Here is a 17,012-nt window from a genome sequence, read left to right as displayed (position 1 = left end):
TTCCTCTCTCGCTAGCGGCCCCTTCCCCCTCCCCGCCACCCCGTTTCTAGTCTCTCCAGCGCTGATGAGCTAATAGCATTTTTCCTTTGCATACTTTGGCGCTGCCCCACGGCATACTCTGGCAGCCTACGTGTGTCTGAGCGCGCCCGCCCGCCGCAGGCTCGCCGGGCGCGGGGGGAGGATGGACGGGGAGGATGGGGAGGATGGATGGGGAGGATGGGGAGGATGGATGGGGAGGATGGGGAGCCCCCGCCGCCGCGCCGGCCCTCGCCGCCCCGGCCCCCCCCCCCCGGTCCCCCCCGCGCGGGCGGGCGGGGGGCGGCCGGGGGGGGGAACTGTCAGGGCCGCACGTTTCCAGCCGCATTACGTGAACAAATGGCGGGGGCGCAGCCAGCCCAGCCAGCGGGGCTTGTGTAACTTTGCGAGCGTGCCAGCAAGTTTAAAGTCCCTGGTCTCTCCTCCTCCTCCTCCTCCTTCCCTCGCTCCAGACACCAGCGCGGGCCGGAGAACGATGAGAGGCTGATTGTTTGCTCCGGCGCCCATTCGCATCCCCTCGCCTATAAATATCGGCGAGAAGAAAAGCTGCTCCCGCCGCCTCCCCTGGGCCGGGTTTCCTTCGCGACGGCCCGACCTGCCCGATGGCACCGCCCGGGTCCCGCCGCGCCTGAGACCCCGCTGCCCGCCTAACCCCTCCAGAGGCGCAGCCCCCGGCCGCCCCGCACCCCCGCCCCGTCCGGGCAGGAAGGCGCCCCTCGCTGTCCGCTTGCCCCCCGCACTCTCGCCCGTTTCTCTACCCCGCCGCACCCCCACAGCGGAGAAGATGCAATTCGCGCCGCCGGGGCTCCTGCTCGCCCAGCTGCACGCGTGCATCTACTGGAGCTGCCTGTGGCCCGCCGGCTGCCAGCAGCCGCCGCCGCGCCGGGACCCCCCGCCGCCCCCCGCCGCCTGGAGGCAGCGGATCCAGTGGGAGAACAACGGGCAGGTGTACAGCCTGCTCAGCCTCGGCTCCCAGTACCAGCCGCCCCGGCGCAGGCAGGCGGCGGAGGCCGCGGGCAGCCCCATCCTGCTGCTGCGGAACAACGGCTCGCTGCCGCGGAGAGCCGCCGCCCGCCCCGCCGCCACCGCCACCGCCGCCGCCGCCGCCGCCGCGCAGCCCCCGGCCGCCAACGGCAACCGCGGGAACCCCGGCGCACGGCACTGGTTCCAGGCCGGCTACCAGGTTCCCTCCGGGGGTCGCGCCGCCGCCGGGCAGCGGAGCCAGGGGGCCGCCACCCCCGCGGCGGCCGGGGCGGCCAGGAGCACCTCCTCGGGGGCGTCGCGACCCAGCGACCCCAGCGCCCCCGCCGTCGGCACCGGCACCGACACCAACCGGAGCAGCACCGGGGCTGGCGGCCCGCCGCCTCTCAGCAGCTTCAGACCCAGGCGGGAAGATGTCATGGTGGGGGACGACCCGTACAACCCCTATAAGTACACGGACGATAACCCCTATTACAACTACTACGACACGTACGAGAGGCCCCGCCAGGGCAGCAGGTACAGACCCGGCTACGGCACCGGCTACTTCCAGTACGGTAAGAGCCCTCCTGCTTCCCTTCCCCTTCCCCTTCCCCTTCCCGTCCCCCCCCGCCGCGCCGCCCCGCTCCCCCCCGGCGCACGTCGGTGCCATCGCGGAGCGTCCCCAGGGGACGCGGTGCGGGGGTCGGTGCGGGGGTCGGTGCCCTGACCGCCCCTCGCTCGGGGAAAAACCCTCCCGGCAGGCGGCTGGGGCCCAGCGGCCCCTGCCGTGGCTGGGGGGGGCGGGGGGGGCGGCGCGGGGCGGGGGGGGGGGGGGCAGCCCACCGTGGGGGTCCGGCCGTCGCGCTTGCGATGCGGCCTTTGAGAAACGCCGAAGGAGCAAGGGGGAGAGCGAGCGTTGTGGTGGGCAGGGGTCCGCAGCGGAACGGCGGCGCCTCACGGCTGGGACGGCGGCCAAGTATTTGCAGACGTGTCCTGGGTTGATCTTGCTGTTCTGTGGTTGGTTTGATGAACTGCAGGTCTCCCTGACTTAGTCCCGGATCCCTATTACATCCAGGCGTCCACTTACGTCCAGAGGATGTCCATGTATAACTTGAGATGCGCTGCCGAGGAGAACTGCCTGGCAAGGTAGGCACCACCGCGCGTCACGGCTCGCTGCGGGCTCCTGTGCCCCTGCGCCCACCACGGAGTACCTGCGGCTCGATGGTCCGAGCAAACATAGCCCTGCTTGTAACCTTCTCTGAAGCCCGTGGCAGATGGTGGAGTCTGAACATAAGAATACGATACCGCCATATTAGAGAGACAAACTACAGATGCTTCGAAGAACCTACATTTTGTGAAGTTATATTGCACGTTTCTATTATCAGGCTCAGTCCAACATATCATAATTTTGCAAAATGGAGGCACCTAAAAAAACCTGCTTGAATTTTGTGATTTTCACCTTCATCCCCCAACCAAAAAAGCTCATACCCTACTCCATTTAAAAAAGAAAAAAGACCAACCCTACTCTTAATCAGCAAAAGTTACTACTAAAATTATAACTTGCTAATTGTTTCTGGGCCTATGCCTTGTAATACCTCCTAAGAATAAAATCTCCCTGAGAAGTGTTTCAAAGTCTTTTAACGTGTTGAGATAAGAGCTTTGCCATGAAGTTAGGTCCTGTCCAGTTGGTAAAGAGGGATTTTTCCTGTTTTGTTTGGAAAGAAATTAACGGGGCTGTTTTTAACCGTTTTGTTTGATACCTTATCGTGCAAAACAGATTTTATTTATTTACCAGCATCATTAATTGATGTCAGACTGTTTCCAGGGTTTTAGACTCTTTCTTCACTTGCTGGAAAAAGAAAACGAGGCATAGGAAGTAGTACTTTTTATGCTAACTTTACAGAGAAGACTAATAGAAATGTTCTTGCTGGCTATCTTGCTGGCTTAAAGGACTAGATAATAGATGTGTCAAATAGGAAAATACAGCCTGAGGCACATATATATTCTTTTTTTTTTTACAACAGAAACATCTGTTGTGTGATCTTACATACACAGTGAGTTATTTTGGTTAACAGCAACCGATGAAATTGTATTTTTGGTACCAGAGTAATTTTACAGATAAGCAGTGATCTGCTTCCAAGACGGAGGCACAGAGTCAAGGTTTTGAACTCCCTTTTTTTTTTGCTAGAAGCCGATCTGAATCTTACTCAGGTCTTGGTCTGACACCAGGCACTTCTGAGCATACCACGTGGAATTCTTGTGTGTCTCCAATGCAAGAGCTTTAAGATGGCTGAAAAAAAAAATTGTGCTATTAGTTACTTCTGAAACAAACTGAAGTGTTTATTAAACTGTTTCTTGCACGTACTTACGGCTTCTGTTTTTTTGCATTTTTACAGTTCAGCTTATCGAGCAGATGTTAGAGACTATGACAATCGGGTGCTCCTGAGATTCCCCCAACGAGTGAAAAATCAAGGCACATCAGATTTTCTGCCCAGCAGACCCCGTTATTCATGGGAGTGGCACAGCTGTCACCAGTGAGTGAAGTGCTCAGTATGGTACCTTCTAATTATCTTTTTACTAACAAATTTCACTTACAGGGTGACATTTTCTAAAACTGCAGTGAAGCAGGGGGAAGCCATGGGGAAACTTCAGCCTTTTACTGTCTGATCAATTTTAGGGCAGTGGTAATTACTCTTTATATAGCCACAGGAAACCAAAATGGTTATGAAGCTTATCTAGAAATATGAAACTCTCACAAGTAGGAATTCATTACAGAGACAAGTCTCGACAGTAGCACCTTCTCCCTTTACATATATTTTACATGGATTATAGTCCAGTTACATGTAAGTGGAACCCATAATTAAAAGTCCCAATTATGTTAAAATAACTGTGGAAACGCCCAAATGCACATCTACTAACATGTTCCCTATAATACATTACTGTAAACACTGACCCGTACTTATTGACCTGGATTTCATGGGTTAGTTCCTGACAAAGAATGGTCTGGTCAATCCAGAAAATAGAAGATACTGAGTTGATTGATCCCATTATTAATGTCCTTTATCATATCATGATACTTCCGTATGGCAGTATTACTTTAGAAACAGCAAAATTGCTGGAAACATGGCAAGGCAAATGTAGTAGAACATTTTCAACATTTTGGGAGCAGGTAACGCTGCAAACTTGTACCTTTTCAGAAAATTCACATACAACAGTTTGCCGATTTGTTCCAATTTTTGCTATTTCATAGAAGGACCAATTGTAAACTTCTGGAAAGCTTACCTTACTTCCACCTTATTTAAAATACAATCCTGCTGTTATGGGTACATAAATAATAACCTAGTATTACTTCATTAAAAAAGTAGTATGTAATGTGGGCTTGATCTAAAGGCCCCTGGTGTCAATGGAGTATTTCTGTCTAGCTTCAGAGGCTTTAAGCTTTTAATGAAAAATCAGTATCAGAACAAATTATTTCTAAAAGAGACTGATATTACTAGTTTATAAATCTTGTAAGGATCAAAAAAAGCTGAAACTAAATCAAAGCAAAGAAAAAAAAGCCTCTATAAATGCCTTAGTTAATACCCACCCCTGAAAAAAATCACTACCAACAACAAAAACCCCACAATCCTGGAGCTTACAAAGTTGATAAATGGATGAAATGGATAGAAAGCAATTGAAATGTCCCATTTGCAGAAAAGCTGTTTCTTACTCTGCCATCATAGCCCAGATATTGCTATCCAGATGCAAAGTGTCTCTGATGTTGATTCATTTCTTGGACAGAAAATACATTGCCTACAAAAAATGCATTTCTCGTGATCATTTCCATGACAGTGATAGAAGCCTATTTGGAAATGAACTACAACTGCCAATTAGTTTGGCTAGCCATCAGAATTCAGTGTTAGTCATAGTTTTAGTGTTCCTGACATGCATGCTTGTGAGGCTTGTGCGCTTCTCTTCATTTTAACAATATGTTTGAATTCTGTTTAATTATATCTTTTTCATATACCTCATGAGCTGAAAACATTTGTAAGTAATGACAGCCAAATGCTGCGCAGAGTGCCGGTTGATAGTACAAGTTTAGTTTTCCATGTGTTTGGAAAAAGTGAAATTACAAGGATAATAGGTGTTCAAGTCCAACTAGAACCCACTGTGCGTGACAGCAAGAAAAATAACCCACTGTGCCCAGATCCGAAGCACACACACTTTTGAACTGGAGACTACATTAGACTAAAAAAATTGTTGGCATCGGAGGAGATCTCCACTGCTATTACACAAAAGCCGATTTATTTATGCAGATTTTATTGTCACTAGCGTTACAAATGTGTTACACTGATTGAGGGCCATCAAAACGTGAAAGTGAATCGTTGGGTTTTTGCTAGCAAGTAGCAAACTCCCCTGGAATTTATAGTATGTAAGGTAAGAATTCCTAGCAAAACTCTGGCTAAAGGCAGTTATAAGATGTACAATGCAAATATGAACTACTTAATGCTTGCTATTGTTATTGGAGAAGAGCTGAAACAGGAAATTTTGGAAAAACAGTGCTCCTATGGAGTCTTTCCCTTAAATTAAAATGTATTATTTATAGAAGATGGCATTTCCATAGTAATTGAAAATTAGAATGCTGAAAAAAACCCTTAACTGAATAGGCAGCAATAGTAAAGTATACTAACACTGAAGTTCTATGTAATAAATAAAATTTGGTCAGATCTAACAGAAGGTAGATCAAATAGGAATATTGACAAGACCTGATCCATCTTTAATCATGTACCTATGGTTTTACAGACATTATCACAGCATGGATGAATTCAGCCACTATGACTTGTTGGATGCAAGCTCACATAGAAAGGTTGCTGAAGGACACAAAGCAAGTTTCTGTCTCGAAGATACCTCCTGTGATTATGGATATTACAGACGGTATGCATGTACCGCGCATACACAGGTAAGACTTCGTTTGGAGACAACCAGGTTTCTTTTCCCCCTTCTAATTTATCTTTGGGTGCTTTAGGTATTTTGGGTATTTTTCTACCAATCAACTGATGCCCTAACTAGCTCTGAAGTTCTCCATCATAGAGGCCAGGATAGCCACTTGGAGACTTACACTTTACCCAGATGCTGCTAAACGTGGGTGTCTCATTAAAATGCAGGGACACTCATTAGCTAGCATCACTGGTAACCTAACTATATTAAAACACACCACAAGTTCTTGTGCTTATAGGACTAGTCAAGAAAGCTAAAGAGAACTCAAGACAGAGTCAGTAAAGAAGTGGTTTCCAGTGTTCATTCCCCACAGACTGCTCAGTGATGTCCTTGGCTAGTCCCAGAGTTTGTAGCCAGTATTTTCTCCCTTACAGAGCATGAGGCTGTGAGGTGCTGAATTCCCTAATACCTATAGCTACCGGCTGGCAGTCCAACACAGAAAACTTAAGAGCATAGTTTTATGTGTGTATAGAAGGCTGTTAAAGAGAATGGCAGCTACGTGAACATAGTGATGCGTCATATACAAATGTAAAACAAGGTCTTAGGGCTTATTAAGGGAATAGATAAAAAATGAAACGTACCATTATGATATCACACAAATTCATGATAGACTCCTACTTTGAATATTGCACGGAGCTGTGGTCACCACTTCTCAAAACTGCCACAGAAAACCTTAAAAAAATCAAACCAACTAACCCCAGGAAAACAAGGATGATCAGTAGTGTAGTATGGCTACCACACTTAAAAGATTTCATAGACTATTCCCATTGACAATGGAAATGCCCATAGACACTTTTGGAAAACCAGAAATAATAGGAAATCTTGAGTAGTCCTGGATGGAAAGATGAAATTGTTGATATCGACTGTTCCTCCCAATAAAAGAATTTAAGGACATCCAAAAGAACTGCCAGATAACAGCTTTAAAACACAGGGGTGCTGTTTTGACACATGAATAAAATATTAAATTCATTGCTGTAGGATGCTGGAGAGATCATAAATATCTACATGGGTTCAAAAACAATGTAGCCAAAGTAATGGAGACCATTAAACAGAAAAATCTGATGGTACGCCATGTCTTAAATGCAGTTAAATTCAATGCCTAGTGGAAGGAATTTGCCTGGGTAGAGGACATTACACATCCCATTTTTTACGTTCTTTTCTCCTCAAGCATCTGCTACTGACCACTGTCAGAGACATGACACTGAGGCTTGATGGATCTGTGGTTTAACTCGGTGTGGCCATACTTATACATAAACTTGTATCCCTTATTCTGCAGTTTTTAATCTAGAAGGTAGTTATTTTATCACAGAGAAATGGCAGCTATGCTTTACTGGCTGACGTGTCCACATTTGAATTTTAAATGTAATGAATGATCTGCAATAAAGAAAGGCTTTGAAGAGGTTTTATAAATATCTTTTCTCCTTCTGTAAACAATGACATCTAGCTAAGCAACATACATATTTTACAGCTGCAGTATTTGTGTCACTAGAATCATGGCTGTGTCAGCGTTTCCACTGGAAGCCCATATTTCAGGGGTTTGTAACGGGGCTGTAAAACTTTCCTCCAGCCTCAGACTTGGCACATACATGCGAGAGTCTGAGCTGATCACCAGCTGGGTCAAGAGGGAATTCCTGCAACGCTTGGGTTTTGTGCACTGTTTGTCGCCAGAGCAGATCAGCTTTGCCTAGAGCAATCTATGTTGGCCACAGTTAATGACACCAGATTTGAACCACTGATACACTCATACATGGAGATTTTTACTAATGTTCCTAACAGCAGTTTTCAGAAAAGATTAATTTGGAAGAAAGGCTACATTTTCAGTTCTCTCAGATTCTTGTGTCACTATTTGCCTGAAGAGATGACACTTCCATGCAAAACTCAATGTGAAAATGGCCGTAATCTGCACTATTCAAAGATGGCACTGTGGCAAAGTACATCTATAGCAAAAAAAGTTGCATTATTCCTAAGAGTAGAGACACGTTCCAACACAGTGATCAAGTTTGTACTCAAGGAACTTGGAAGCTATTTACTTGAGATTTACAGATATTTAGGTCCAGCCTTTGGTCAGTTTTGATTTTAATCTCATCTTTTGTAATGAACAGTGACTAATAGCATCAACAATATTTACATAAAAGGAGTACTGTAACAAGTACAGCTATCTCGCAGATGAACAACTATCAATAGTATAGGTGTTTCTTATGTAGCAGTAATACAGTGCTGTCTATAAAAGTAGTGTGTTAGACTTATGTGTTCTAGTTTAATATTCAAATAAAATGCCAAGAAAGAATAAGCCTCATTTACTGAGGTAATTTTCTTAGAAAAATATGACGGTTAAGTGAACTTCAGTCTGAGAATCCCTAATGTCTAGAATGTTACTATTCCTAATGATTTTTTTACATCCATCTTAACTTCGTTTTTAAGGGACTGAGCCCTGGCTGCTACGACACTTACAATGCTGATATAGATTGCCAGTGGATTGATATTACAGATGTAAAACCTGGAAATTATATTCTGAAGGTAAGCGTATTGGGAGTGGGGCATTTTAGGGTTTGGGGGTTTTTTTTGTTTGTTTTTTAAAGCAGCAAATTACATGCATATATTCTTTAGATTATACTTTTGATTATATTTGATTATATAACTTTTGAAAGTTATCAGTTTAAACCTGGAAGTAGACAACACTGTGCTTTCTCCCCTCAAGGTGAGTGTAAACCCCAGCTATTTGGTGCCTGAATCTGATTACTCCAACAATATAGTACGCTGTGATATACGCTATACAGGCCACCATGCGTATGCCTCTGGCTGTACAATTTCACCGTAAGTACATTCCTTTGTTTTTGCAACTGTTTCATATTGACAGTACTGAGTTGACAAAGAGATTTGTAAGCTTGGAGATTTACTTTAGATTGAAAATAGTAGCTCCCACCATTGTGATACCAGTTTCTTCAGTATGTTGTGCTGTGGTTTCAGGACCTCGTGTGTTAATTCAAAATTCAGATGGTACTTTTCAAAAGTCTGTTTTGGCAGGAACGATGGGAACAATTGCTTTGCTCTTGGTAAATGCATAAATTCCAAATCCTGGCCTCTGCTAATTAAACTATTTCCGTAAGGCTAGCCCTGATTTTTAAAAATTATTTAGTCCTGAAAAACAACTGTGAGATTTTCACTCTTGCAAGTGTGTCATCAGGATATAGAGCACTTTCAAAATTGCTGCTGCTGTCTGGGCTGCTCGGTAACTACCTCTGGCTCACACCTTCTTTGCATTTGCACTAAAACCTTTCTGTGCTCATTTATAGCATCCACACAAAACTGTTGAGCAGTTACAGAGCTCTTAAGACGTTCTGCAAAATCCCACACATGTATGTTACTTTGCTGCTGCTGCTGACACAGTAGCCATCCTCCCTGTAAACAGTTCTTCCAGACACAGCCCATTTACGGTTTAGTTCTTTAAAAGTTTAATCAATGCCACAATTATGCGGCCCCCCCCCCCCCCCCCCCTCCCCGAAAGGGAATTTCATGTAATTAATTTTCTCATGGTAGATCTACTGGATCTACTGTAGCTTAGTATCTGTGAAACACACACACACAAAGCAATCAAGTCTTCTGCAACACAGAGGTAAGCAGTTCTCGGGATAATGTAGTAGTTGCTCATACAAAATACTTATCAAGGGGCTTCATTTGGATTGTATAAAAGTTTATGTGAAGTAAATTCCAGAACAGTAAATGAAAAGTAAAATAAATGACCAGTGTAGTGTGCTATAACAGCATCAGTGAAACAAACATATTGAATTAATGTGATTCTTGCTTAATTAGCCTTTAAAATACAGATTCCTCACTTTGTATTAGGAAGACCAGTAGTTAAATGAGGCTAAAATGAGAAAAGTTTTCCCGTGCCAATGTGGAGATCTGTATTTGCAATCACACTTTGGTCATAAATGTGACAAATCAAATGGCTTCAACAAAATCGCTTCAACAAAATCCTCTGTTTGTTCTTGTCATGTGCTGGTCAGACTTGCAGGAAACAGAGGAAAAAGAGCAGGCGTCCTGCAGGTCATGAGAGATTACTTTTGGTGTAGCTGTGACAGGAGCTTTTAAAGCATTTCTCTGTAACAGGACGGACTAATAGGTACTTCTAGCAACACCGTTTCTGTTAACTTCAGGTGGAAGGGAAATACAAATTTATGCTTCAGGGCTTCAGCTTCTAGTCTCCCCATCGTACCTCTGTGAATGTTAACAAGTAAATATATTCTTGCAGGGTGAGGAAACAAAATTTCTCTTCCATTTTGTTGACCTAGCCTTCAAGCTGGCAAAAGGCTATTTAGCAGATACTCTTTTTGTATGTGCTGGGTCATCTGCATAACATTGTTTCTCCTCTTTCCACAGATACTGAGAAAGATGCAAGATAATGGATGAGACCGTGCCAAATGTTTTGAACTGAAGTATCATTATATAAACTCCAATAGGATGTAAACACTATAGAAACAAAACTACAGAACATACACACATACACCCACACACCTTATGTGATTTTTGAAGCACTTCAGCTGCTTCTCAACCAAATCTGTAACTGGATTTTAAGCATTTAAAAATTGGTGTTACTTTTATTACTATTGAAATGTGTGGAACTGGTGATTCATGCACAGATACTTTGAAATTCTGAAAATCATAACTCATTCGTAAAACATGAGCATTTCTTAACTCCTGAAAATTTGGAGTTAAGGCGATAATAGACTTCAGTGGGAATATTACTGGTGAATGAGTTGAACATATTTTAAAAGGTAGCAAAAATTTATGTATAATGAACGCAATAATAAAATGCAATAGGAAGTACTAATGTCAGCTATCTCAGAAAATACCAGAATGAAAAACAGCTTAAGAGTAATGCTACAGTACCATTAAAATAAAACTTGCTAGGACACGTTGATACGAATGAGAAAAAAGTATGTTCAGTTTTCAAGGAATATTAACATATAGCAGAGAAATACATATATATATATATATCAGTTATACCCCTGCAAGAAAAGTTATGTTTACATTTTTAATACCTTTAGAAGTTTTTCCATTTTCTTAAGTAAAAAACAGATGGGGTTTTGAAAGAAACCTTTTCATCTGTGGAAATGACTTAAGTAACTTAGCCACCTTTCTATGTTCAAGAGATTTTTCAAGGTGGGGCTTTTAAAAGACTTCTGCAAACTTAATGTGGATAAAAATAAACACCTGTTAAGAAGAGGGCTCTTAGCGGTGATGAAGAGTTCCTGATGTAGTCATCTGTGAAAAACATCCAACTTGAACAGGTTAACCATCAAAATAATAGAGGCGATAAACTCAGGTGGCACCACAAACAGAAGTAGGTTAGAATCTCTAGCAAAAGCCTACTACCTGCTTCCCCCTTAAGTACTGTATTTGACTTTAAAAATGAGTATCTCAGTACTCAAACAATGAATTTGAAAATATACTATATATAGAGGGAGAAAAAAAGTCAATGTATTTAACATCCTACTTCAGGCTGTTCAGGAACCAAATACAACATTGTCAAAAGGGAAAAACTTCCAGCCCAAATTAAAGATTTTGCTGAACTGCTTAACTGGTGCTGGGTACACCACTCCTCCTCCTATCCCCAAATTATTTTGCTTTTGCAGTGCACCCTGCTGTAAGCTACAGTAGCTGTGATTTTGTTTTTAAACTGTGAAATAACATATCACAAGGGGATCTGGCGTTTTTTTTCAGAAGATTTCTGATCATGTAAAATAAAGGATCTACTTTTGAAACAAAGGGACCTAGAAATATTGATTGGCATTGGTTAAGTTTAATGAGCAGATCAAAACATCTAATGAGACACGGGAAGGTCAGTATCTTTAAAAAAATTGCAATATACTTGTGCTATTCAGTGTAGTCAAAAATGAAAAATCTGAGGAGTATGGAGAGGTTTGTGCAACAAAACCCTATGGACTTAATTCGGAAGTTTTATGAATTGCCCTTTAAGGATCAGCTTTTTCTTTACTACATATATTTAAGCTTATTTCACAATTATAAAGTATTTCCACCTTGATCATAACTGGGTTACAAATTTGCACAACTAGTATGTATACTTAATCTAAGAACCAGCAACTCGGTGATGGTAATCACTCAACATTGGGAGTGTGTGCAGAACAAACCCCATCTATACCTGCAGGTCCCTTTTTGTTTGCTGAGACATCCATTTTAGCCATCGCTAAAATTAGCATGGGCATCAAACAGAAGCAAAATTTGGAAACTAGATTTATTAGAAAGCCATTTATTACATATGCCTGCACAAACGAGGGTCTGTTTAAAGCTTAGGCTTCTGCAATCTCAGCCCAAAGAGTTTTTAAGATTAAAAGGTGTTAAGGGATGCAAGTGCATTCACCTTTCTACAGCCTTAGGTCACAGTTGGGGTGAAAGTCCTGACAGCAGATTGGGCAATGGACACAAAAGCTACTGTAATGGAAGCTAGGCTGTGGGCACGGGCTGCTTCCTGGTTAGAGGTTGTGTGCTTGTACCTCATTGTGCCTGATGCTGAATGTGGGATAAGAGAGCACTAATTGGACACAGAGCAGCCACAGGAATTCAGTTTATCCCTCGGCTTACGAGGCAATAACCTGCTCACATGTCTATACCCAAACTACTTGCAGAACTCCACTGAAGTCAGCAAGGAACCAGAGGACCTTGAGTATCTCTGTAGGCAGAGCACGTTGTAATACTGGACTTAGTCCTTTCAGTGGGAACGGCCTGGTTCAGAAAGGTGTTGAACGCCATAACTTTGAATATTGGGGATATTGTAGCTACAAAACTGTAGCTTTTTTTTCCGTAGCAAAATATTGTATTTGTTTTGAAATGTGTGTTAAGCAACATGACAGTGATGTACAATAGCACAAAAATTGCCTATAATGACATGAACAGTCTATTTAGAAAACCAAGGGATTTTAGGATTAAAAAAAATGAAGGAATGTGACTTTAACTTCCCCTGTTTAACTATAGTAAATCACAACGCAGTAGAAGTAGAAGAGCTTATTATAGAATCTGTAGAAGTAGTTCTAAATAGGGGAGTGCCAACCAGTATTTTCAGTAACTTAGCTCTGCAGTTTTGACCCAGACACCTTAACTTGCCCTTTTCATACTGGAATATATTTGTGGAATTACATGCATTTTTGTTGAAAAACATTTATAAAAAGTTTTGATAAAACCAAATTATATTTTGGAATCCTTTTTCCCAGACATTGGGCTTATTCCCATCATCTTTGAAAGGCATCTTGCCATTGGTCTCAGTGGGAGCAAAATCAGATTTAAATTTTGTGAGAATTCTAGTACAAATTTGATGTCTTGCAGTCTTGAATTTCCTTTGAAAAGCCAAATCATGAAAATGTGTGTGAAGCAATTACCTCCCACATTTCAGATCTTTAGATAAAAATTGCACATAAGCAATGTATTGTCTGTCAGGCTCATTACAGGAGGGGTTTGTTATGTATTTTTTTTAATCCTGAAATACATCTGATATTTGCATATTTTTAGACAACAGTGTAACAAAAATGACAGATTGGTCACCAATGGAACCAACATATTGTGTAGATGTTTTGTGTTAGTAAAAGTCTACTCATTTTCTCTATGCTCCAAAGTTTACTGTGCAGTGTCGAATGAGTGCAAACACCAAATGTACTTTCCTATAATAATTCATGCATTGTTTGCAGTGTGCTCATTCAAAACCAGCAGGGTGAATTTCATAAATGAGACATTGAAAGGTGGTTTATCCTGTGTCTCACATTTATGCCGATACGGCATTTTCATTTTCTCCAAATCCTAAAAGGTGCTGAAAGATTTTAACTTGAATTAAAACCAAAGAGTATGTTATTGGGAGGTTTTTATTATGCAACTAAATGCTACAGATACAGTGAAATGCCACTTGTTTTTGCAACTCTTTAAAAAGTTTTCATTATTTCCTTCACTTTTCTTCCAAGATTCTTAATTTCAATAACTTTGCATCTTTATCTGAAGAGCTCTAATTTATAATATTCAGGCACTAGCTTTATATTCTTCATTGCACTTTCATATTCTTGTGTTACATGCCCGTATTATGGTTGCAAGTTTATGTGAAAATGACTTGAATAAAATGTTTCAAGCGTTCTACTTGTTGAAGTATTATACTTAATGCATAAGCCAGATCCATCTCTCAATGAGAAAGATTCAATTAAAGCTGTTATATCTATATGAAAATGAGGAAGATTCTGTCATGCTGACATGGTCTCAGGAAAAGTATCACAGTAAGTTAGAAGCAAGAAAGAAAAAGTTGCAAGGCATGATAAATTGCCTCCTATACTACACAAAGGCTTAACACATGAAAGCATAACAGGATCAGGTATGGTTCATCTGGATACTTTTCGTTACCGTATCATCTGTCTCTGTAGGCACATGAACTTAGAAACCACTTTTCTGCTCCAGAAACCTAACTTTCATGGAAAGAACATTTGTGCAGTCCATGGCAGAAAGTCTATGTACTCTAGAAAACTGACTAATGCATTTAACACTCAGTTACTCCAAAAACATTCTACCTTCCTCACATGTCTTGTTTACCCCAAGTACAAACAAAAGTCCTGCTGCCTCTTCAATCCATATGCTACATTGGTTAAAAAATGCTGAACTGTGAAGCAACTCTTGTCCCTTCACTGAGGGATTAATACAGAAGAGCATGGTTAAAAACTTTGGAATGTTCACTCTAGAAGAGGTTATCAAACACTTAAATATCAACTAATGGCACTCTCAGCTTTGAGTAAATGGAGACAAGTATGATGTAATATCTTTTACAATTCATAAAATAGATGTAGAATTACTTCAGATATAAACAATGTTGTGACAACATTTCTGTAATTAATTTAAAAAAATTATTCCTATAGTACTACATATTAAGAGCTAAGAGCTTCAAACTGAGAATTCCTGCAAGTACTATCCCTAAACCGCAGAACTGTGTGGATCAGAATCCATGCAAATACAAAAAATGCAGTAAAAAAGTGCATACAATTATTGCAGAAAGTATACTAAAACTTCCTGAAAATAAAGCATCTCTTAGTTTCCAAGTAACTTCTATCTGCTATTCTGCAATTTCATTTTCACATTAGATCACTTGCCTAGTATTGCAAAATGATCTATTGCCAGTCTACAACTGGAAAACAGCTCAACACATTCAGTTAAGAAAGTGTGGCTGTAACTGCATTTTCATTCAAGCCTTATTTCTCTTGATCTAATCAGTCCAGAAAATCTGATGAGAGAAATATTTGTGCCTGTTTGGAAATCTTCAAACTGGTGCTATCAATAGTACACCTGTCGTTCTTCTAAAAAAAAAAAAAAAAAGAATAATCACATTTAAACTAAAATTCTCTTAAAAGATACTGACAGTATGTACCTTGACTGAGAACATTTCTTCTATGGTATGGTACTCAACTAGAAGCATGGTTCTTATTTTTTAAATTTAATCATCACAGGACGAAGTAACTTTCCATATCACTATAAAAATAAATTGGTAGTACTTTGTAAGAAGCCTCTGTCTAAACAGTATTACAGATACAAGTAAAGTTAAAATCATGTATATACTGAAAATGTTACATTGGTATAATGAGAAAATGTTCTGAACTTTATCAACAACCTCTGGGCAAGTTCATTAGGTTTATCAGTTCACTAAAAAATTGCCCAGTTACACACAAAAAATTACCAAGTTTCAATCATCACTAGTTTGTATAATACATGAAGGCTGTGATCTAGGTGAGTCACTAAGCACCAGCTAAAAGCAGTAGCAACCTATTAAAATATGAAGCAATGCCAGTAACCTAATCTCTCTTCTTTCATTCATGTTCCCCCTATGTTATCTTTTTCTTTAAAGTAAGAGCTCAGAAGTGTTTTGAAGACAAAAAAAAAAAAAAAGATGTTTTGATAAGTCAGGCTTCCTTCAGGAAGAATTCTATGGCCACAAATTACAGCTGTAAGAATGGAGTAAGAAGCTTGCTGAAATGCCAAGAAAAACCAATGCTCCTAGACCTCTAAGCACATGCAAAAAAGCACTTTAGAACATAAGCTCCTTAAAGAGCTCCCCCCCCCCAAAAAAAAAAACAACCCTATTTGCAATCTTTAACTTTTTGGTCTTTAATGAGAATCAACTCTTAAAACAGGGTGCTCATCTGCTATAACAGGTCCATGAAGAACTGTAATATAAACTGATGACATCTACCAAAAGAAATTTTTCTTGCTGTTTATTGGAAACAGAGAAGTAACATACCAAACACCTGTTTGGTGTAGCATTCAGCTAGGATTTATTAACTTATTTACTTGAAATATTAAGGATTAGCGTTTGCATCTGGAAAACTTCCAAGTTTGTAAATAGCAGGTAAATGCATGGCTTTTTCTGGAAAATAGTATCCTTCCCTACAAAACCACAGTAAATGTAACTTCCATGTTTTATTTTGATGCTTCTGACCTTAGATGTTCTTCGATACAGTACAGTGAAAATAACAACAATGAAGAACACTGGGAAGTGGAGTGTTATTTTAATTTCTAATTCCTCTGAGTGGCAATGCCATTCAGGAAGATAATACCACATATACTGACATTTGTTTAGATGCAGAAAAGAAAGCCTAAGTAAGTGAGGCAAAGACAAAATGGACCAACTGGAACATTTAGCCTTCAAGAACTTAACACAGGATGGGAGAATGGGCAGAAATAGCTGGGCTATAAATATTAGGATGCAGAGTCTGTAAGAGGGGGTGGGGGGCATACCAGCAACCGAGTTACACTACATAAAAAACCCTGAAGTTGTTCCTGCCATTTGACTCTAATGTTATCCCAGGTGGAATACACTGAGGTTTTACACAGTACCTACATGTTTTAGACACATCCAGTAACTCCCCTGTGGAGCTGCTGATGGTTAGGGAGTCATTGCTTGGCTTGGTCCCAAGTATAAACAATCACAAGGAGTAGATGAGGTAGGAAGAGATCTCTGGAGATCATATAGTTCAAACCCACTGTCCAAGCAGGGTCACCTTGAG

General features: G+C 41.4%; 1 protein-coding gene across 2 annotated transcripts; it reads left to right on the top strand.

Moving 5' to 3' along the window:
• Nucleotides 1–465: 465 nt before the first annotated feature.
• On the top strand, nt 466–14,106 carry LOX (lysyl oxidase). 2 transcript variants are annotated; one of them, XM_040580418.1, is made up of 7 exons: nt 468–1,571; nt 2,034–2,142; nt 3,393–3,530; nt 5,779–5,935; nt 8,395–8,490; nt 8,672–8,787; nt 10,354–14,106. In XM_040580418.1, exons 1-7 carry the CDS (start codon nt 821–823, stop codon nt 10,358–10,360), a joined length of 1,374 nt encoding a protein of 457 aa, XP_040436352.1. In that variant the 5' UTR covers nt 468–820; the 3' UTR covers nt 10,361–14,106. The 2 variants fall into 2 exon arrangements, with proteins under 2 accessions (XP_040436353.1, XP_040436352.1); XM_040580419.1 differs by lacking the exon at nt 10,354–14,106 and having other exon boundaries at nt 466–1,571; nt 8,672–8,791.
• Nucleotides 14,107–17,012: the final 2,906 nt, after the last annotated feature.

Source organism: Falco naumanni, chromosome Z (assembly GCF_017639655.2).
Source record: "Falco naumanni isolate bFalNau1 chromosome Z, bFalNau1.pat, whole genome shotgun sequence".
In the NCBI taxonomy this organism is placed as follows: Eukaryota; Metazoa; Chordata; class Aves; order Falconiformes; family Falconidae; genus Falco; species Falco naumanni.
The sequence above is the reverse complement of the archived record's forward strand: the minus strand, read 5'-3'. Positions and strand labels throughout refer to the sequence as shown.

Excerpts from the sequence above, each read along its gene's own strand:
- LOX (XM_040580418.1), top strand. The coding sequence starts at position 821 with ATGCAATTCGCGCCGCCGGGGCTCCTGCTCGCCCAGCTGCACGCGTGC. Across the intron at positions 2,143-3,392 it reads GAGGAGAACTGCCTGGCAAG|TTCAGCTTATCGAGCAGATG; the intron begins GTAGGCACCACC and ends GCATTTTTACAG. Across the intron at positions 8,491-8,671 it reads CTGGAAATTATATTCTGAAG|GTGAGTGTAAACCCCAGCTA; the intron begins GTAAGCGTATTG and ends TCTCCCCTCAAG.